The sequence below is a fragment of the Eschrichtius robustus genome, chromosome 20 (genome assembly GCF_028021215.1).
Source record: "Eschrichtius robustus isolate mEscRob2 chromosome 20, mEscRob2.pri, whole genome shotgun sequence".
NCBI lineage: Eukaryota > Metazoa > Chordata > Mammalia > Artiodactyla > Eschrichtiidae > Eschrichtius > Eschrichtius robustus.
The window spans coordinates 49,613,340-49,630,786 of NC_090843.1; the positions used below are offsets into that span (position 1 = coordinate 49,613,340).

Genomic DNA, 17,447 nt, shown 5'->3' on the forward strand with positions numbered 1-17,447 from the left:
TGTGTGTGTGTGTGTGTGTGTGTGCGCGTGTTTATTCTAATTTGGAAAACAGGATACTTCAGGTAATTCTTTAACCTTTAAAGAAACTGGGTTCAAGTAAAATAATGACTTACATTTAAGTCAAGACTTCCGTCATCAATTCAATGTATTACAAAAATTGGTTTGAGAGACTTTCCAAATGTCCACTGAAACTGACACAGGGCATACTTAATTAAAGTTCAGACCACATTTAAAAAATCTCATCCCTTATTGAGCATTTATTTTGGGCAATATGCTAGACATTTAAGAAAAGATTTTATATATTTTTTCCAAGTATTACCACCATCTTACCCTCCCTTCTAGGTTAGTGATTCTCATCCCGACTGCAAATCAGAATCACCTGAAGAGTTTAACTCCCCAATGCCTAAGTCACACCCTTTCCTTCTGATTTAATTAGAATGGGGTGAGCTCGAGCTCCAGGCATTGATAATTTTTGCATAATTCCCTAGGTCATACTGCTTTGGTCATCAAATTCAATTCTTAAAATTTCCATGGCTCCAAAGATCTAGGTTACATTTTTTTTAAGGTTACCTCTTAAAATGAGAGGGGGAAAAAAAAGCATCAATTTTATTATCAATTTATTACCAATTTATAAAAAATCCATTTCCTAAATGACAAATCATAATCACATTATTTCAGAAAAAGGTAAACATCAACAAAGGAAAAAGGAAAGCAAGAGAATACTCATGCTGATTGTGGTACATCAGGTTATTTTTTGAGGGGTAAAAAGGATCAGACTTGAAAGGACACTGGCTGGGCAGAGCTCCCATTCTGTGCAAATAAAAAATCTGAGATTGTATACTAGAACAAACAGTGACAACACAAAGCAGTCCTTGAATCAAGTGTCATATATAAGGACTTGTCAGTAAACTGAAACAAATTAGTGTCCTTTTAAAAAGAAGAAATTAACTAGGCAACTACTTTCCTATTCAACATACATTTTCTCACAAATCAGAAAACCCCTACTTCAGGAATATTTAAAATTCATCACTCACTATCTTGGCTATTAAACACACATCCTCAGGTAGACAGCATCCAATGGTAGCTCATGAAAAGTGGCTCCTTTCCCAACTTGACCAGTGTTTAAAGATGATAGGTTAAGATATGTTTTGAATTCAAATTTTAAAAGTTATTTCTGAACTAAGACACTTTTGTTTTCTACCCTTGGGGTGCTAGGGTCCACATGCTTATTAATTCAGGGATTTAAAAATAGTGAAACAAAAGTTTATAGCATATTTTAAAAGTTTATAGCATATTGTATACTATATATATAGCAAATTATATTACATAAGTTTATAGCATATTAAAAAAAAAAACTATTCTTTTTCCAAGTTATAAGTGCCTTGACATTAAGAACTAGGTCTTAACCATCTGTGTTCCTCTGCAGTGACCAGGGGAAAGCGGGGCATGGTTTAATGCTTACTGTATCTACTGTAATAGGTGCTATGCTAGGCACTTTACATTTATCTAATCCCATAATACATTTATAAATTTAGAATTATGATCTCCATTTTTCAGATGAGGAAAGAGGCTAGAAGGTGACATGCCCAAAGAAACCTGTATTCAGACTGACTCATACTCTTCTCAACATACTTTGCTTATTAGTTAACTTATTTAAAAAAATGATTCCCAATTTATTTTACTTTGCACCGACACTTACTTTGTGGGTAACGAAAGAGTTGTGGACTTGAACTCAAAAATCATTTAGGAAAGTATTTGGTCAAAAATTAATCACACTTTTACCTGGGCTTAGCCTAAATTATGTATGAGGAAATAACATTAACATTTACTGGCTATCTACTGTGTGTAAGGCATTTACACATGTTATGTTATCTTACTTAATCCTCACAAAACTCAATAATAGAAATATTCCTCCGGAGGAGGAAATGGCGACTCAGAAGTGCAGCGACTTGCCTAAGGTCATACAAGGAAACAGGACACATCATTCACTTGTTAGGAAAAGAAATCTCACTATGGGTAATAACCTGACTGGCAGTTTTTCCTTACAACATATAATTTTCTCTCCAAGGTTCTATTTTAAATAACTAAACTATATAATCACATTACTAGAGAGTCTCAAATGTTTACCTATAAATGTTAATTAAAAGCACTCAAATCATGTAGCTCCAAATTGTTTCAAAATAAATTCTGTTAAAGTAGTACATTTCTTAGTCATTTTGTGGCTTACTGAACTTCCGGAAACAACTATTGATAAACTTCCTCTTTTTCTGCAGAAACCATTTCAGTTTGCTAAAGGACCGTTTTTAATCTGAACTGAACCACCCCTTCTGCTTTCTTAGCCAAATGACCAAAATGTCCAGTTAGAACAAGAATTCAGCATTCTGCAAAAGAAGTTAACAGCTGAGGTAAGACAATTTTCACACAGGCAATCTGGTTTGATCTTTGCTTTATATAGAATTTATTTTTAAAACTAAAATTTCATTATTGTTTTAAACTTAAAGTCTGAGAGTCTAAAGATGTCTATAACAGGTATTGTGGTTTTGTTGCATAGAATTCTAAAAATCCAGTGTTGAGCCTGCCTTGGAGAAAAATTTTCACCTAGGTTTCTATAATATTAACCCTTTAAAGTTTATTGATTCACTACGTTTGTTGACCTTAGCTCTGTAATTAAAAGAAAGAAATCTATAGCCATGACAGAAAACGCTAAGGGTTGGTAATAAAACTAGAATTTATGGGATATGACTGAATTTACAACCCCAGAATACCGACTGCTAAAAGTTCTGATTTGCTGTCTATAAAATTTTCCTGTATATAAGCATAATCCATAGATTTAAATTATTTTTACTTTTTAATCCCCTTTAGTTTCCATGGTAAGAATGGTCACCTTCACCTAATTAAAAAAAAAAAAAACCCAAAGGTGATTAGATGAGATATTCAATTATCATTATCATATATGCTTTTTCACACAAATAGAATTTTAAATTTAAGTAATAATGATGACATGAAAATATTATCCTTCATTTTTACAGCTAAGAAAAAACTGCTATGATAAAATGTGTATATATTTACTCATATCATCTACATATTTATGTCATGTATTATTATCTGAGTCTTTAGTAAACAGTGTAAAATAGAGGAAAAAACACCCACAGAATAGAAAGTTGTTAATATGGAGAAAAGATGCTTATTCTGTAAGTAAGCTGGACAATTACAAAATGAATATCCTCCAAAATAAAAACTGCAAAGAGTTTACATAGACTTGTAATATCACAGAATGATAAATTCATAGTGGGTGATGATATCCTATTTCAACATTTCATTAAATACTTATGACTTTCCCTCCTACAAGTCCACTTTGGATTTCTTCTAAGTAACTATTACAGAAGTTAAAAAAATAAAGATTTGTATCTCTTTTTTTTTGACAAGACTTGTCTATATATATATATACACACACATATTTTAAAAATATTTAATTAATTAATTTATTTATTTTTGGCTGCGTTGGGTCTTTGTTGCTGCGCGCAGGCTTTCTCTAGTTGCGGCGAGCAGGGGCTACTCTTCGTTGCAGTGCTCGGACTTCTCATTGCGGTGGCTTCTCTTGTTGCGGAGCACGGGCTCTAGGCATGCGGGCTTCAGTAGTTATGACATGCGGGCTCAGTATTTGTGGCACGTGGGCTCAGTACTTGTGGCTCACGGGCTCTAGAGTGCAGGCTCAGTAGTTGTGGTGCACGGGCTTTAGTTGCTCCGCAGCATGTGGGATCTTCCCGGACCAGGGCTCGAACCCGTGTCCCCTGCATTGGCAGGCGGATTCTTAACCACTGCGCCACCAGGGAAGTCCTGTCTATATATTTTTAAAGGGTCAGTCTCAAGTGTAGAGTTTAATAGTGCTTGTGTTTTTCAACTAATGCCTATATAATTCTACTCAGAAGGAAATTATGAATTCTGAATTAAGTCTGAATTTGTTAAATATAAATCTGATGCCTGTCAATGTCCAATCTTTAAAAATCACCTCAAATATGACAGCTTATAGGCTAACCATTCAAAACTCCCATAGCTGTTTCCACAGTCACAGGGCTAAAATGGCTTCCTGGTAGTTCCTGTCCAACCTTTTATACAACTCTAACTCCAAAAGTTCCTTACGTATCTGTTCCCAGAGAGCTCACATCTCCTTCCCTCATAAAGCATTCCTATTTCATAATTTTACTACGAATGTAAACAGAAGGAAAGAGCTCTAGTACAGGACTGACTGGTTTCTGTATCAGTGCCACTGTTTAGAGCTGTGACACTTTGGCAAGTCACCCAACTTCTCTGTGCCTCAGCTTTATCTGTAAGATGATGATAACATCACCTTGCTCATTAAAATAGGATAGTGCCGGGCTTCCCTGGTGGCGCAGTGGTTGAGAGTCTGCCTGCCAATGCAGGGGCACGGGTTCGAGCCCTGGTCTGGGAGGATCCCACATGCCGCAGAGCAACTGGGCCCGTGCGCCACGATTGCTGAGCCTGCGCGTCTGGAGCATGTGCTCCACAACAAGAGAGGCCGCGATAGTGAGAGGCCCGCGCACCGCGATGAAGAGTGGCCCCCGCTTGCCACAACTGGAGAAAGTCCTCGCACAGAGGCGAAGACCCAACACAGCCATAAATAAATAAATAAATTAAAAAAAAAATAGGATAGTGCTGAACATTTGGCATGTACTCAGTAAATGGTAGCTATTACTGTTGATAAAAAATAGTCATCAAATAATTCCTATCATAGTTCAAAGTTAATTTCCCTTTCTGCCTTTCCTCAAGATATGGAACTGCTGTGTTCTTCCTTTTCTGGTTTCATAACATTACTAGTTGGAGATACAATAAAGTTTAGATACACTAAATTTTAATCTATTATATTATAACATTATATCAAAGTAACCGAAATTCAAATGATATTTTTGATACTGCTACCTACACTTGCCTTGTCTAGGATATGCTATCCAAATCTCCTTGATTCCCCTTAAAAGACAATGACATCTCTCTTATCATATCCAACTTAGCATCAATTTTAAATGCTAAATCCTTTATGTACTTATGCATTGTATTTATGAGAACATGTCTAATATATGGGGACTCCTACTTCACTATAACTGCCTTTAAAATGCTTAGTTAAAACTGCTGATTTTTTCCTTCTTTTTAAAAAATGTTCTATATTCAGGAAAAACAAAGGACCAAAATCACAAACTTAAACCTCAAAGTCCAAACCTAAAATAATGAGCAAAATACTGCCGTGTAAAGGTAGACAAATTCAGGGTTTCCCAGAGCAGCAGACTAAGGGATTTCTAGAAAAATGCTATACAGATTGTGCATAGGTTATTTAGAGTAATTAACAAGTATGCTTCTGGGTAGTGACAGGAAAAAAAGGGAGGTGGGGAATCTTAAGGATACTTAGAACAGATAGGAGAGCCTGAAGTGAAAGGTAAGTGAGTTTGAGAAGGTGGGTGATTTAAGTCCTGTCCTCCATTTTTGGAAGATCGTTCCTCTTTGCTGGTTCCCTGTATCCGCAAAGACGGAGAGCAGCATTTTGTGGTTCCTTCTTTCTTCTACTTCAATCTTCTCCCCCAACGTCTAATTTTGTTCACTTTAACCTTCTACCCTAACTTCTTGCTAAATACATAATCACTATTTATTCTTCAGCTTTTTTATTAACTTTTCTTCAATACCTTCTCTAATCAATTTACCTTCCCCTTTTCCATGTATTTGCTGCTTACTCTAAGTTTTGCTTTATTTTTCTCCTTTGTGTTATTTTGTATTTCTTTATATTCCTCTTTCATTTCATCCTATCCAACATTTTCTCCTCCTTTTTACTCCCCTGCCCCATATGGTTCTTTCTTTCTACCTTCTTTGCCTGCAGAAGCAATGTTGGTATTTCAGGTACACACGGCTTATATATATATATTTAAAATACAAATGTTAAATAACTTTCTGCATTGGTAATAAAACTGGCCTCACTGTCTCTGAACTAGAAAAAAAAGCCAGTTTCTTCACTATTATACCCCCTATTTATTCTTTTTTAAAATCCTGTTCCTTTTTTCTGGACTATTCTGAATTGCTGTAGTAGAATTCTAAGACATTCTAGTATTCTGAAGTAGCAGACCCTAGGAGGTTAGATAGCTAACTGAGGAGTTGGAGAAAGGAGTAGGATAGGTGAAAAATAGCATTTGGTGTTAATATTGCTGTAACCCTTAAATGACAAGTGGCAAATCTCATACACTGAAGGTCTACGACGTTCCTATTGACAAAAGAGGCTATGAACCTATCAAAATTGATCTTACAGACTAAACTGGGCTTATAATTATGTTCCTATTTGGGTTCTTTCCTTCTCTAATGTCTTTTTCAGCTAACTGAAAGAAGGAACTGTGTGGGTTTTTAAAAAAAATTTAAGAAAAGTCACAAAAGAAGAAACATGTTTTGGCAAAGACAATTCATGGCCTATGTTTTCTGTTGCTTTGGATGGCATTTTTTGAAAACTAAAGTGAAACTCTAAAGAATAACACTTTCCAATGAGGCCTTTTTTGGGGGGAAGGGGTAATCTGTAAGAATAGGAGGTGGGAACTGCATGGATGATAACCAACCAGAGATGATTTAAATTCCCATATTTACGCCAAAAGTTTCAAATTTTTTCCTTATTAAGCCTTTTGCAAAGTTGATATAAAGCATAATTTAATAACTCAGATTTCACCTTCTCTGCTTACATTCTGGTAGAAGTATTAATAAACAGTGAAAAATTGACATGGAAAAGAACCAAGAAGCCCAATATAGGTTAAGCGTTTACTGAGCTGCTAACATATACAGCACTCTGCTGTAAAGGAATCAAAATATAAAAACATGAGGCAGTTTGGGGGTAGTAGAATAGAGCATATGCTTTGGAATCAGATGGTCCTGGGTATAAATTCCCAATCTGTCACTAATAATGATATAACATTTGGCAAATTGCTTAAAGCGTTTGAATTTGTCTCTTTATCTATAAATCAAGGATTACTCCATCTTTCTCAGAGTTATTTAACGGTTAAATGAAATGAAGTATGTAAAACACCTGAGATGGTGCAACACATAGGACGTTCTAGATAAGGAATTTTCTTTGTCTCTCTCTGCCTTCTTCACGGTTCTTTAAAATCTTGTTTGGGGGGTGGGGATAATAAAAAGAAAATGTTAGAAGTAATTTAAAAAACACAATTATTTAAGAGAAAAGAAGCGTGAGTGAGCTACATACATGAAGAATTATCTAAGGAACTATAAAGATAACAAGAACTTCGGGGATTCAGGGAATGGCTGAGCTCTTTGGGCTGTGGTCAGTCACAGAGAATTTGGTCTAAGAAGGGAATTTAAGCTGAGGTCTGACAGACGAGGACAGGTTCAGTTAGGCAGCCAGAGGGGGAAGAGGCTGGGTTTGGAAAAAAGAACACACTCTCAGAGGGTGAAAAATAGCATAATGAAAAGTGTCTGTTTAAGAAAAAAAAAAAGTATGTGTTCAGGAAGTATGTAAGATGAGGAATGAGAAGTTTCAGTCATGAGATATGAATCTGGACTGGTAAACTTGAGCCAGGTGGAAGAAAATTCAGTTTAGAATTTTTATCTTGACAGCAATGGGGAACTCTCAAGCAAGGGAACAGTAACCTGATCATACATGCTTGTAAGAAGACTAATTCATCAGCAGTGTGCAGGGGGTTTAAAGGAGAAATATTTTAAAATTTAGGCTTGAAGTATTACAGAGAAAATAAAGAGACTGTACAGGAAAAAAAATCACGTCTTTTCTTCTACTGTGTACCGAGTGGCAGAGGAGTAAGCAATGAAAACTACTCAAATATGCTGAAAAATCTATTTGCAAAACTTGAGGGAGTTGTTCTTCTCCTATTACTGTATCTTGCACAGACCATCAAATCTCTCTGAGATTGGCCTAAAAACCAGAGAAAAACTATAGTTTCAAATCATATAGACCAGGATCTAAAACCCTGAGATGTTCCTTTCCCTAATGTTAAGAAATAACCAAATAGTTACCATTTTGTTTAATGATGTGCAAAAGAAGAATATTACACACACAGCTGAAAACTATCCTCACTTGAGAGAGAAGGCATTTGAGAACAGGAGAGATTAAGTGACTAGTTCTCATGGTTAGACAGGTAGTTAGGTGGTAGAAGTAGAACTGGAACTTAAAACTCTTCAAGTTTTAGCATCTGCCACATCCCACAAACTTATAGACGTGCCTTCTTTTCTTAGGCCCTTATGTTGTTCCCCTGGCTGGAATATTTTATTTGCTTAATTAATTCTTACAGACCTTTCAAGATTCAGTTCAAGTTTTACTTCTCTGAGAAACCTTCCCTGAAGCCCTCCCAGGCTAGCTTAGTTCCTCTGTGCATCTTCTGCATACCTTTGTGAGAAAACTTATCAGATTATTGTATTTATTTATTTATTGTTTCTACCAATAGAAACTTAAAAAAAAATTGGGGGGGGGGCCATCTCCTAAACCAGAACAGGGCCTGACACAATGGTGGTGTTTATCAATTAATAAGTGAAAGCAGCAGCAAGACTACTTACTCAAGCAGATTCAAAGAGCACTTTAGGATTTTGAGCCTAGGACTATGAGTTGAATTGAATCCTTTAAAAATACGAGGTCCTAGTATAAAGACACTGTGCTGGACACTGATGCTGCTGCAAAGATTACTTAATACCATAGACTCTGTGCATGAGAAACTCACAAAGGTAGTACCATTAACAAAAATAGAGAAGTTAGGACAGGAGTCACTATCGAGATGAAGATGAATACTGTTTTTAATATGTTCAATTTGCTGATAGTGAGATATATACATGGAAATGTCCACCAAGAAGTCACACAGATGGAACAAGAATTAAGGAAATTTAGGCTGGACATACAGGTTTGGGAGTTAGAGCATAAAGGTAAGAGCTGAAACCTTACAGATTCAGGATTAAGAAAAGTAGTTAAGAGTGAGGACAGAATACATATCAAGTTATCAAGTACCATATTTAGGATGCAAGAGAAAGACAGGAGCTAGTGAGATGAGCATGAAAGAAAGATGACTACAAAGAGCTACTCGAATAGCAGTGAAGGAGTAATCAACAGTGTCAAGTGTGATCGAGAGAGGAAAAAAAAGAGAAAGAAAAGACCACTGGATTAGGTGATAGACGGTTACTGGTGTCCTTCGAGGCAGCAAGATCAATGTATTTCTAGTAGCAAACAGAGGAAAAAGTAGCATGCACACACATGGTACCAGCATATAGAGCCTAGGCATTTGAGATGTATGACTGTGAAACGAAGGACTGTAATGTAATAAACCTACAGGGGCAGCAGGGCCAAGTACAGATCTTATGAAAGAATGAAGAGAGATCACTGCCTACGAATTCCAAATGTTATATGATAAATTAGAGTATATTTAAGAGTTGATCACATTAGCCTATAGTGTATCAAGTCTAAATTAGGAAAGATAAATACTCATCAAGTACCTACCTACTTTATGCCAGATAGTAAATGATATCTAATTTTCTTTCTTTCTTTTATTATAAAACTACTGGTAAAGAGGAAACATTCTGAAATGGATCCCAAATATTTCACCATAATTTTGTTTTGTGGACATCTGAACGATATTTTTTTCTCAGAGACAGAAGCAACTACAACAGAGAAGCAACCACAGTCTACTTTACTTAGATCATCAAGGCCATATGTCTCGGCTAATTCTCAAAGCACAATAGAGAATCCTTCGGGTCAGCCAACACAATTCAACAACCTTTCTTCTGGACAACCAATAACAACTGCCGAAGTTGCCGCTGGACAACCAACACCAGCTGTCTATGTGTCTTCTGGGAAACCAGCAGCACATACTTCTGCTGGACAACCACTTGCCTATAATGTCACCAGAAAACCAAAACCAATGGCCAACACCTCCTCCCAAGGAACAGCACTACCTGTGTTCACCTCTGCCAGACAACGATCAACATCTGCCCATTCTTCTACCAGACAACCACCACCATCTGTCTATACTCCCACTCAACAACCATCATCTACCCACACCTCCTCTAGAAAATCAATACCACCAACTGCTCATAATCTACCCATACAACCAACACCAACTGTCAAAAGTTCACCTAGGAGTACACCAGGATTCAACCTGGAAACTACCACTAAAAACAAGAGCCCACAGAAAACCAATTCTAATTCAATAGTGGTCATATTAATTGGTTTAGTTCTGACTTCTATGGTGGTAGCTATAATCATGATTGTATTGAGGAAATGCTTGCGAAAACCAGTGTTAAATGATCAAAATTGGGCAGGTAGGTCTCCATTTGCTGATGGTGAAACCCCTGACGTATGTCTGGATAACATTAGAGAAAATGAAGTGTTCCCAAAACGTACATCAATTGTTTCACTTACGGCCTGGAAACCAAGCAAAAGCACACTTTTAGCAGATGACTTAGAAATTAAGTTGTTTGAATCAAATGAAAACATTGAAGATTCTAACACTCCCAAAACAGAGAAAATAAAAGATCAAGCAAATGGTACATCAGAAGATAGTGCTGATGGATCAACAATTGGCACTGCTGTTTCCTCTTCAGATGATGTAGATCCGCTTCCACCACCTCCTCCCCTTCTTGATTTGGAAGGACAGGAGAGTAGCCAATCTGACAGACCCACAGTGACAACTGTATCTCCTCTTCCAAATGATTCCACCAATCTCCCACCATCTCTGGACTGCCTCAATCAAGTCTGTGAAGATCATGATTCTGAGTTCAAACAGTCATTTCCACCTCCCCCTGACTCACTTAACTTGACCCTGCCTCTAGAAGATTTTATGACAAACCAGGAGATCCAGTGTCAGCAGTTCCCTAGTCCTCCTGACTCTGATCAAAATCTCAATGAATCCCTGCCACCCCCACCTGCAGAACTGTTATAACTGCTACTTGCTTTTTAGCTGATTTTCTCTTCTTCTCAAAGGACTCCAATCTTTTGTTTTTCTTCACGTGATGAAATACATTAAATGGCAATTGGTAGCCAATTTTGATTTTTATTCGGGAACTACCTGAAATCTGCTCAAAGCCTATGTGCATAAGTGGAACTTTTAAAAAAAATTATATAACAGTGGTCTATTTACTGGCTATAGGCCCTAACTTTAATGTACAGTACATTTTACATATGTGGATGGTATGTGTATCAATAACTTAGCCATTTTGGAAACAAGCAATCTACATATACTTATTATTACCCAGTAGATATTTTTTTCCTGAAAAGCTGTGTATAAATTTACCTTGAATAAATAAAATTTTATTTTTCCATTTCCATTTTATTTTTCCATTTCCAGGGAGAGTGTGTGTGAGAGAATTTAAATATATACTCCAAGTTTTAAACAAAACTAAGTTTTAAATTAATACCTCGGGTATTAAATAAATATTCCAAGTTTGTGGGGATGAGAGATTAAAATGCATGTCTATTTGAGAATAAATTTCCTTTTAGCTCTCATTGGAAACTGTCAGACAAACATATTAAAGCATCAAATTGGGGGGCTGAGTTGGGGACATTTACTCTGAAAAAAATATGAGCACACACCATAAAATGTAGACATTTTCCTATCTTGTTGGGGGAACACAAAGTTTAGAACTAGCCACTTAAAAAAGTTTCTTCTTCTTTTTTTTTGGCCGTGCTGCACAGCTTGCGGGATCTTAGTTCTGTGACCAGGGATTGAACCCGGGCCCTCGGCAGTGAAAGTGTGGAGTCCTAACCACTGGACTGCCAGGGAATTCTCAAAGTTTCTTTATATGCCTCAAGCACCCCCCAAAAATGAAATCTTATAAAAGAAAAAAAAAAAACAAAAAACCAAAAACCAAACCTCTATGGCTTCATTCCAAATCCAGATGACTTTTTTCAGGAAAAAAGGATGGTATCAAAATACAGATGGTTCTCAACTTTAAAAAACTCTTAAACTACCTTTCTTACACAGAATTTCATCTTTTATTCATTACCTGACAAGTGATAAATCTGAGTTATCAGAGTAGGGGCGGGCCCAACCTTTGTCAAAGTTAAGACGGAGAGAGTCCACTGGCTGATCCTTGTGGAGATGCCAGCCCGTGCCTGCAGAAGTGCTCCTCTGCCCAAAAGCGCACATTCTTCCGCCTTACCCGACCCGAACTCGGGGGACAGTCACTTAGAATGAAAGACGGAGGCCACAGTGGTAACCTACCCTTGGAGAACCTCTCATAGTTCTGGGATTTTTCAGAATAAAATATAGTACTTACTGGCAGCACTGGTGTTCAAGAAACCAATAAAGCTCCATCTTAATAAAAACTAGCAGACTTTTGGACATTGAAATTTTATATACAATGTTCCCTTTACATCTTTAGAGGGGTCCCTGACTGACCCTTAAAACTTTTTATCTGCAGACACACTTCCTTTGCACTTCTTATTTTTCTTGAATAAGCATGATGTTTATTGTCATATTACATTGGTTTTCCTCTGTCTTCCACATTAAAAAGTTCTTTCATGTATTTTTCAAACTTACCATTTTTGAGGTTAATTTATTTAGCAACAATTAGGAGGTTAAGAATCTCCTCTTATTCGTTGGAATTTTAAGTATTCTAGTTAGGGTAAATAAGGTATAAAGTTTTTATATTTGGTCAAGACTTTGACATGCCTTAAATCATCATAACCTTTCTTGTTTTACATATAGGATTGTTACCTAACGGGCTCTTTCCACACTTTTGCTCTTCTATTTCATCACTTTCTTTCCTGACCTCTTGAAGGAGAAGTATTGGGAAATACCAACCCTCATAGACAAATCAAGAGCTGATGACCTGGTCATAGTCACGTCTGATTTCTTCAAACACTATAGAGGCAGCTTTTCTCCTTCTGTTTTTTATACAACAGAAGAACAGACTCCTGTCAGCAGCTGCTTTTTGTTTTTTAGGAAATTCTCTGCCAGGGGGAAAGTAATTCCTATTTACTGAATGCAATTTTTCCCCACTGAGGTCAGTGGAAGCTGAGCAGCCAAACAGTGGCAATCCTTGCCTAATCAGCAGAAAGAAATGCAAGCTAAAGAAACACAGGAGAAAAGAAAATGCTGGAACAAAGAAAAACCTACAGAAAGACTAAAGAAGCAGGATTCAGAAGACAAAGTTTATTTCATGGCTACGGCAAAAGGACAAGGCACAGGGGAATAAAAGGTAGACTGAACTACATACTACACACCAGTGGTGCTCTTACCAGATCCCATTAACCAGATTCAGAACAACCCTCAAGACCATCTAGTTCAGCTCCTTTTATTTGTTAAATGCTGAGAAAACAGGCCCAGAGAGAGTAAGTGACTTGCTTAGAAGTGGTAGTGAAAGCTGAGTTTGTTCCCTGACTCCTGGTTCAGCATTCTTTTCACTAACATAGGACCAAAGAGCACCTACCTCACACATTGCAACATACATTTATCACACATGTATTCCATTTGGTGTTGGTGGTGGGCAACACAATGAATTAGATGAGAGTGACTCTAATTGTTGTTATTACTTAGTTCTGAACAAAAAGTAAAGTAGCAAAATATATGGGCACCTATAAGTAAAACACTGCGATATTAGTACATGATTAGACAGATCAATGGTACAGAATGGAAAGTCCAGAAACAGACTCAAATCTCAAATCAGTATTGGGACAACTGGATAGGTACTTGGAAAAAGATGAAACTGGATCCATACTTCATACTACATTGGAATAAACACCAAATAAATCAGAGATATAAATATAAAACATGAAATTATATAAAATTATATAAAAAAATAGAAGAAATATGAGTGAATTCCTTTATAATCTGAAAGTGGGACAAACCTTCCTAGTTGAGACTCAAAATCCAGAAGCATTAATTAAAAAAAAAAAAGGAAGTCCAATTACATAAAACTTTTAAATGTAAAACAAACAAACACCATTAAAAAAGAAAAAACATACCTTTGTCAAAAGACAAAGGACAAACTGGGGAAAAAATGTGCAACTTAAGTTAAGACAAAGGGCTAATATCCCTAAAGTTTAAAAAACCTAAATACAGATTGGGGGCGGGGGGGATACCCACAACACACTAGAAAAAAAAACATGCAAAACATATAAAAGACAGTCACAGAAGAAAAATTTAAATGATCCTTAAAAACATATATAAAGATATACAACTTTTCTTATAATAAATAAGATGCATTTAAAATTAAACTGAGATACTATTACCCATCAGATGGAAATAAATCCAAAAGTTCAGCAACAAAGTCTACGGTGAGGCTCTACAGAACTAGACACCCTGATATACTGTTGGTGGAACTGCGAAATGGTATAGTCAATATATGGTAATATCCAGAAAATTTCCAAACGCGCTTACCGTTTTACTCAGCAATCCTACTTACAGAAATTTTTTTCAAAGACTCATTGGACAAAATATAAAATTACTTAGGCAGGCGCAAGGGTATTCACTGTGGCATTATCTGTAACAGCAAAAGTCTGGAAACAATCCAGATGCCCATCAACAGGGCACTGGTTAATAAACCATGGTACACTCCCAAATGGAGTACTATGCATCATGAAATAAATGTGAAAGATCCCTATATGCTGGCATGGAGTGATCTTCAAGATATATTATTAAGAAAAAAAGAAGATGTGTAGCAGTCTACTTAGTATGCAACCTTTTATATGAGGAGGGGCGGGGATAAGAACATATGATACATACATACATATTTTTGTTCTTTTTCAAAAAGAAATACTGTTAAGATACAACCAAAAGCTAATAAAAATAGTCACCAATAAGAGGAGGAAGGGAATAGGGTGGAGGGGATAGAGAAGCAAGATTTCCCTGAATATACCTTGTTATACAGTTTTGACTAAAGCAGTCCCTAAAAACTGATAAGTAACTGAAACAAATGAAGCTAAATTTATGTAAAGTTGGTGACATAAAAATATAGAGAAAACAATTATTTCAAGGTGCATTAGGACACAGAATTGATTATACATCCTTAGTGAAATGTATTCTAAGAACAAATAAGGCTGCCAAGAGTCTTAAACTTTATTCAGTAGTCTGTAATCTAAGTATCTGTAGCAATACTAGTATTATTTTGAAACTATTATAGGATGATACAAATAAGCAATTATGTTAATGCTGTTAGAAACCATTTATAGGAAATATGGGGGATAGAGGAACAAATTAAATCTTCACAAGGAAGCAAACAGATAAATCCAGATGAGGGACATTCTAGGGAACAAGTGACTGAGTTTTGGCAACAAGCCCATGACACGGGGGAAAAAGGGTGGTGAGGTAGGAGAAAGGATTGATTCACTTGAATTTTGACCTGATAATTTCTATCTTGTCAGTTCTTCCATGCTTTTAAAATACTTTATTCAGTACTCTTAGCTGTTTTCGGCAGTAAGTTCAGTCTGAATAGCCAACTATGTTAGCAAAAATAGAGAATATAATACTTTTACTCTCAAATAAGCACAACAAATGTTATCAACTTAAGTAACAAAGATAAACTGATTGGGTTTCCAAACTGTTGATTTAATATGGGATAGTTGTGCCCTGGCAGGTAATTTGTTATACCTTTCACAATGTTGGGGTAATGCATCCTAGAACGGTGTGCTTCACAAAAGAATATGTAAGTTTATTTACTGCTTAGTCTAGAATATTTGACTTATCTAAAATGTAATGTGTCTGAATAACATCTAAAATAAGTTGTAACAAACACTTAAGCCTACAAAAAATTATTCTTTTTTTGGAGTAATGTAATATACTATTGTTTTATTTCATGAGAACTTCTAAAATCATACGGACAGATGGTTACGATTCAAGCACACTAAAATGAACTCCCCCCTTTTTCTCCCATCCAAGTACTAACCAGGCCTGACCCCGCTTAGCTTCTGAGATTAGACGAGTATCTGGCACATTCAGGGCTGTATGGCTGTAGGCAATACTTCCACCCTCTTTTTCTTTTTGAGAATTTTACAATAGTCTTTGAACAACAGAAGCAATTTGGTATGTCCCCAAATTTGAAATAAGAAACGTTGCCACTACTATTATATTGGAATTTTCTATTATATGCTGCAAAATCTGATCTCGATACAGCCTAAACCCTAATTCATATGATCCATAATGAAATAGCATGTTCTTTCTTTCAAACAAAAACACCAATAAGTATAATGGAACTGGAGAACTCTACATCCACATGGATGTAATGAGACTTCCTAAAATTAAAAGGAGAGATTTAAGTGTTTGGTAAACTGACCCTCAGTCACATCCCTTGAAGTTTAACATACACAGAAGCTGAAATGGAAGAAACCTAAATGTCAAAACAATCATTCCTTATTTCCACAACAATATTGCTGAATGTTGTATTTTTAACGCATTATTTTTAAGCACTAAGACTGATGACTGGTTTCTGAAATCCATAGAAAGAATCTTATTAAGAGCCCAAGGCTGAACCCTCAAAGTAAAGTGGGAATAAAGTATCTAATCAATAGTAAATTTCTAACACTTCAGACTTTTAAAATGTAGGTACTTTTTGAGGAACATTAATCTCATACAAAAGATGACTCCTAGAGTATAGTTTCTTTTCTAAGAAAATAAACTTCAATTTTTAATACAATAAATTCTATTTAGGGTAAACTTTGGGGTTAAAAAATGGCAAATGTAATTTAGAGAAAAACAAAGGATTTAGTAAATAGGCATAAAGAGATTTTCCTTACATGTAACGTGCTAATAATTGCTGGTTTTTAAATGGTAACAATTTGGCAAAGAAAATGTCATGACTTTGTTTTCTTTTCTAAGGTAAACTGGCTCTTCTAGAAATTAGATTCAAGTTTTAGCAGATTATTTACACTATCAGTCCACTAAAGAGTGGAGCAGAAGCTGTCATAAATCTGGTCTTATTTTATAAAGCCCCTAATGAAAGTTTTCCCTTTTACATTATTTCATGTAATTTAAAAACAATGTAAATTATTTTCTCAGTAAGATAAAATGTGAAACATTCTAAAGAAATCAACTAAAATTTATGCTATTATTCTTAAAACATAAAATCAAATAAATGGCCATTCATATAGTACCAAAGATGTCTCTGGAGACAACAATATTCATATCGACTGACCAAAGTAATTTCATGAAGAAAAAAATCCTTAACCCAAAAGACATAAAATAAAACACATTTACTTTACTACATGAACTGATAATTGAAAGAATTAGATGCTCATTAAAAAATGTAGCCTCGTTTGTGCATAGCCTAGGTCAAACAATCCTTTGTATCAGAAAGATAAAAACAAAATAATCATATTTAAGTACTTTTGTACTTCTCCAAAAGATGAACAGTTAGGTGGTTGATAAATTTGAAAACCTGACTGTATATAATAATCACCATATTTGGCTGGGGGGGGGGGTACATAAAAAAATCAAACAGATTGTAATATGTTATTTTAA

The 17,447-nt window shown here is 35.7% G+C and overlaps 2 protein-coding genes across 7 annotated transcripts in view; one reads left to right on the plus strand and one right to left on the minus strand.

Moving 5' to 3' along the window:
- NF1 (neurofibromin 1) overlaps positions 1 to 17,447 on the minus strand; it is a 249,354-nt gene that overhangs the window by 55,907 nt on the left and 176,000 nt on the right. The gene's annotated exons all lie outside the window — the stretch shown is intronic.
- EVI2B (ecotropic viral integration site 2B) lies at positions 2,284 to 11,210 on the plus strand. Its single transcript, XM_068530746.1, has 2 exons — positions 2,284 to 2,405; positions 9,561 to 11,210. The coding sequence occupies exon 2, from the start codon at positions 9,576 to 9,578 to the stop codon at positions 10,929 to 10,931; it is 1,356 nt and encodes a 451-aa protein (XP_068386847.1). The 5' UTR covers positions 2,284 to 2,405; positions 9,561 to 9,575; the 3' UTR covers positions 10,932 to 11,210.

Bases quoted from the DNA above. Each gene is read 5' to 3' on its own strand.
- EVI2B (XM_068530746.1), top strand. From the start codon at position 9,576: ATGGATCCCAAATATTTCACCATAATTTTGTTTTGTGGACATCTGAAC.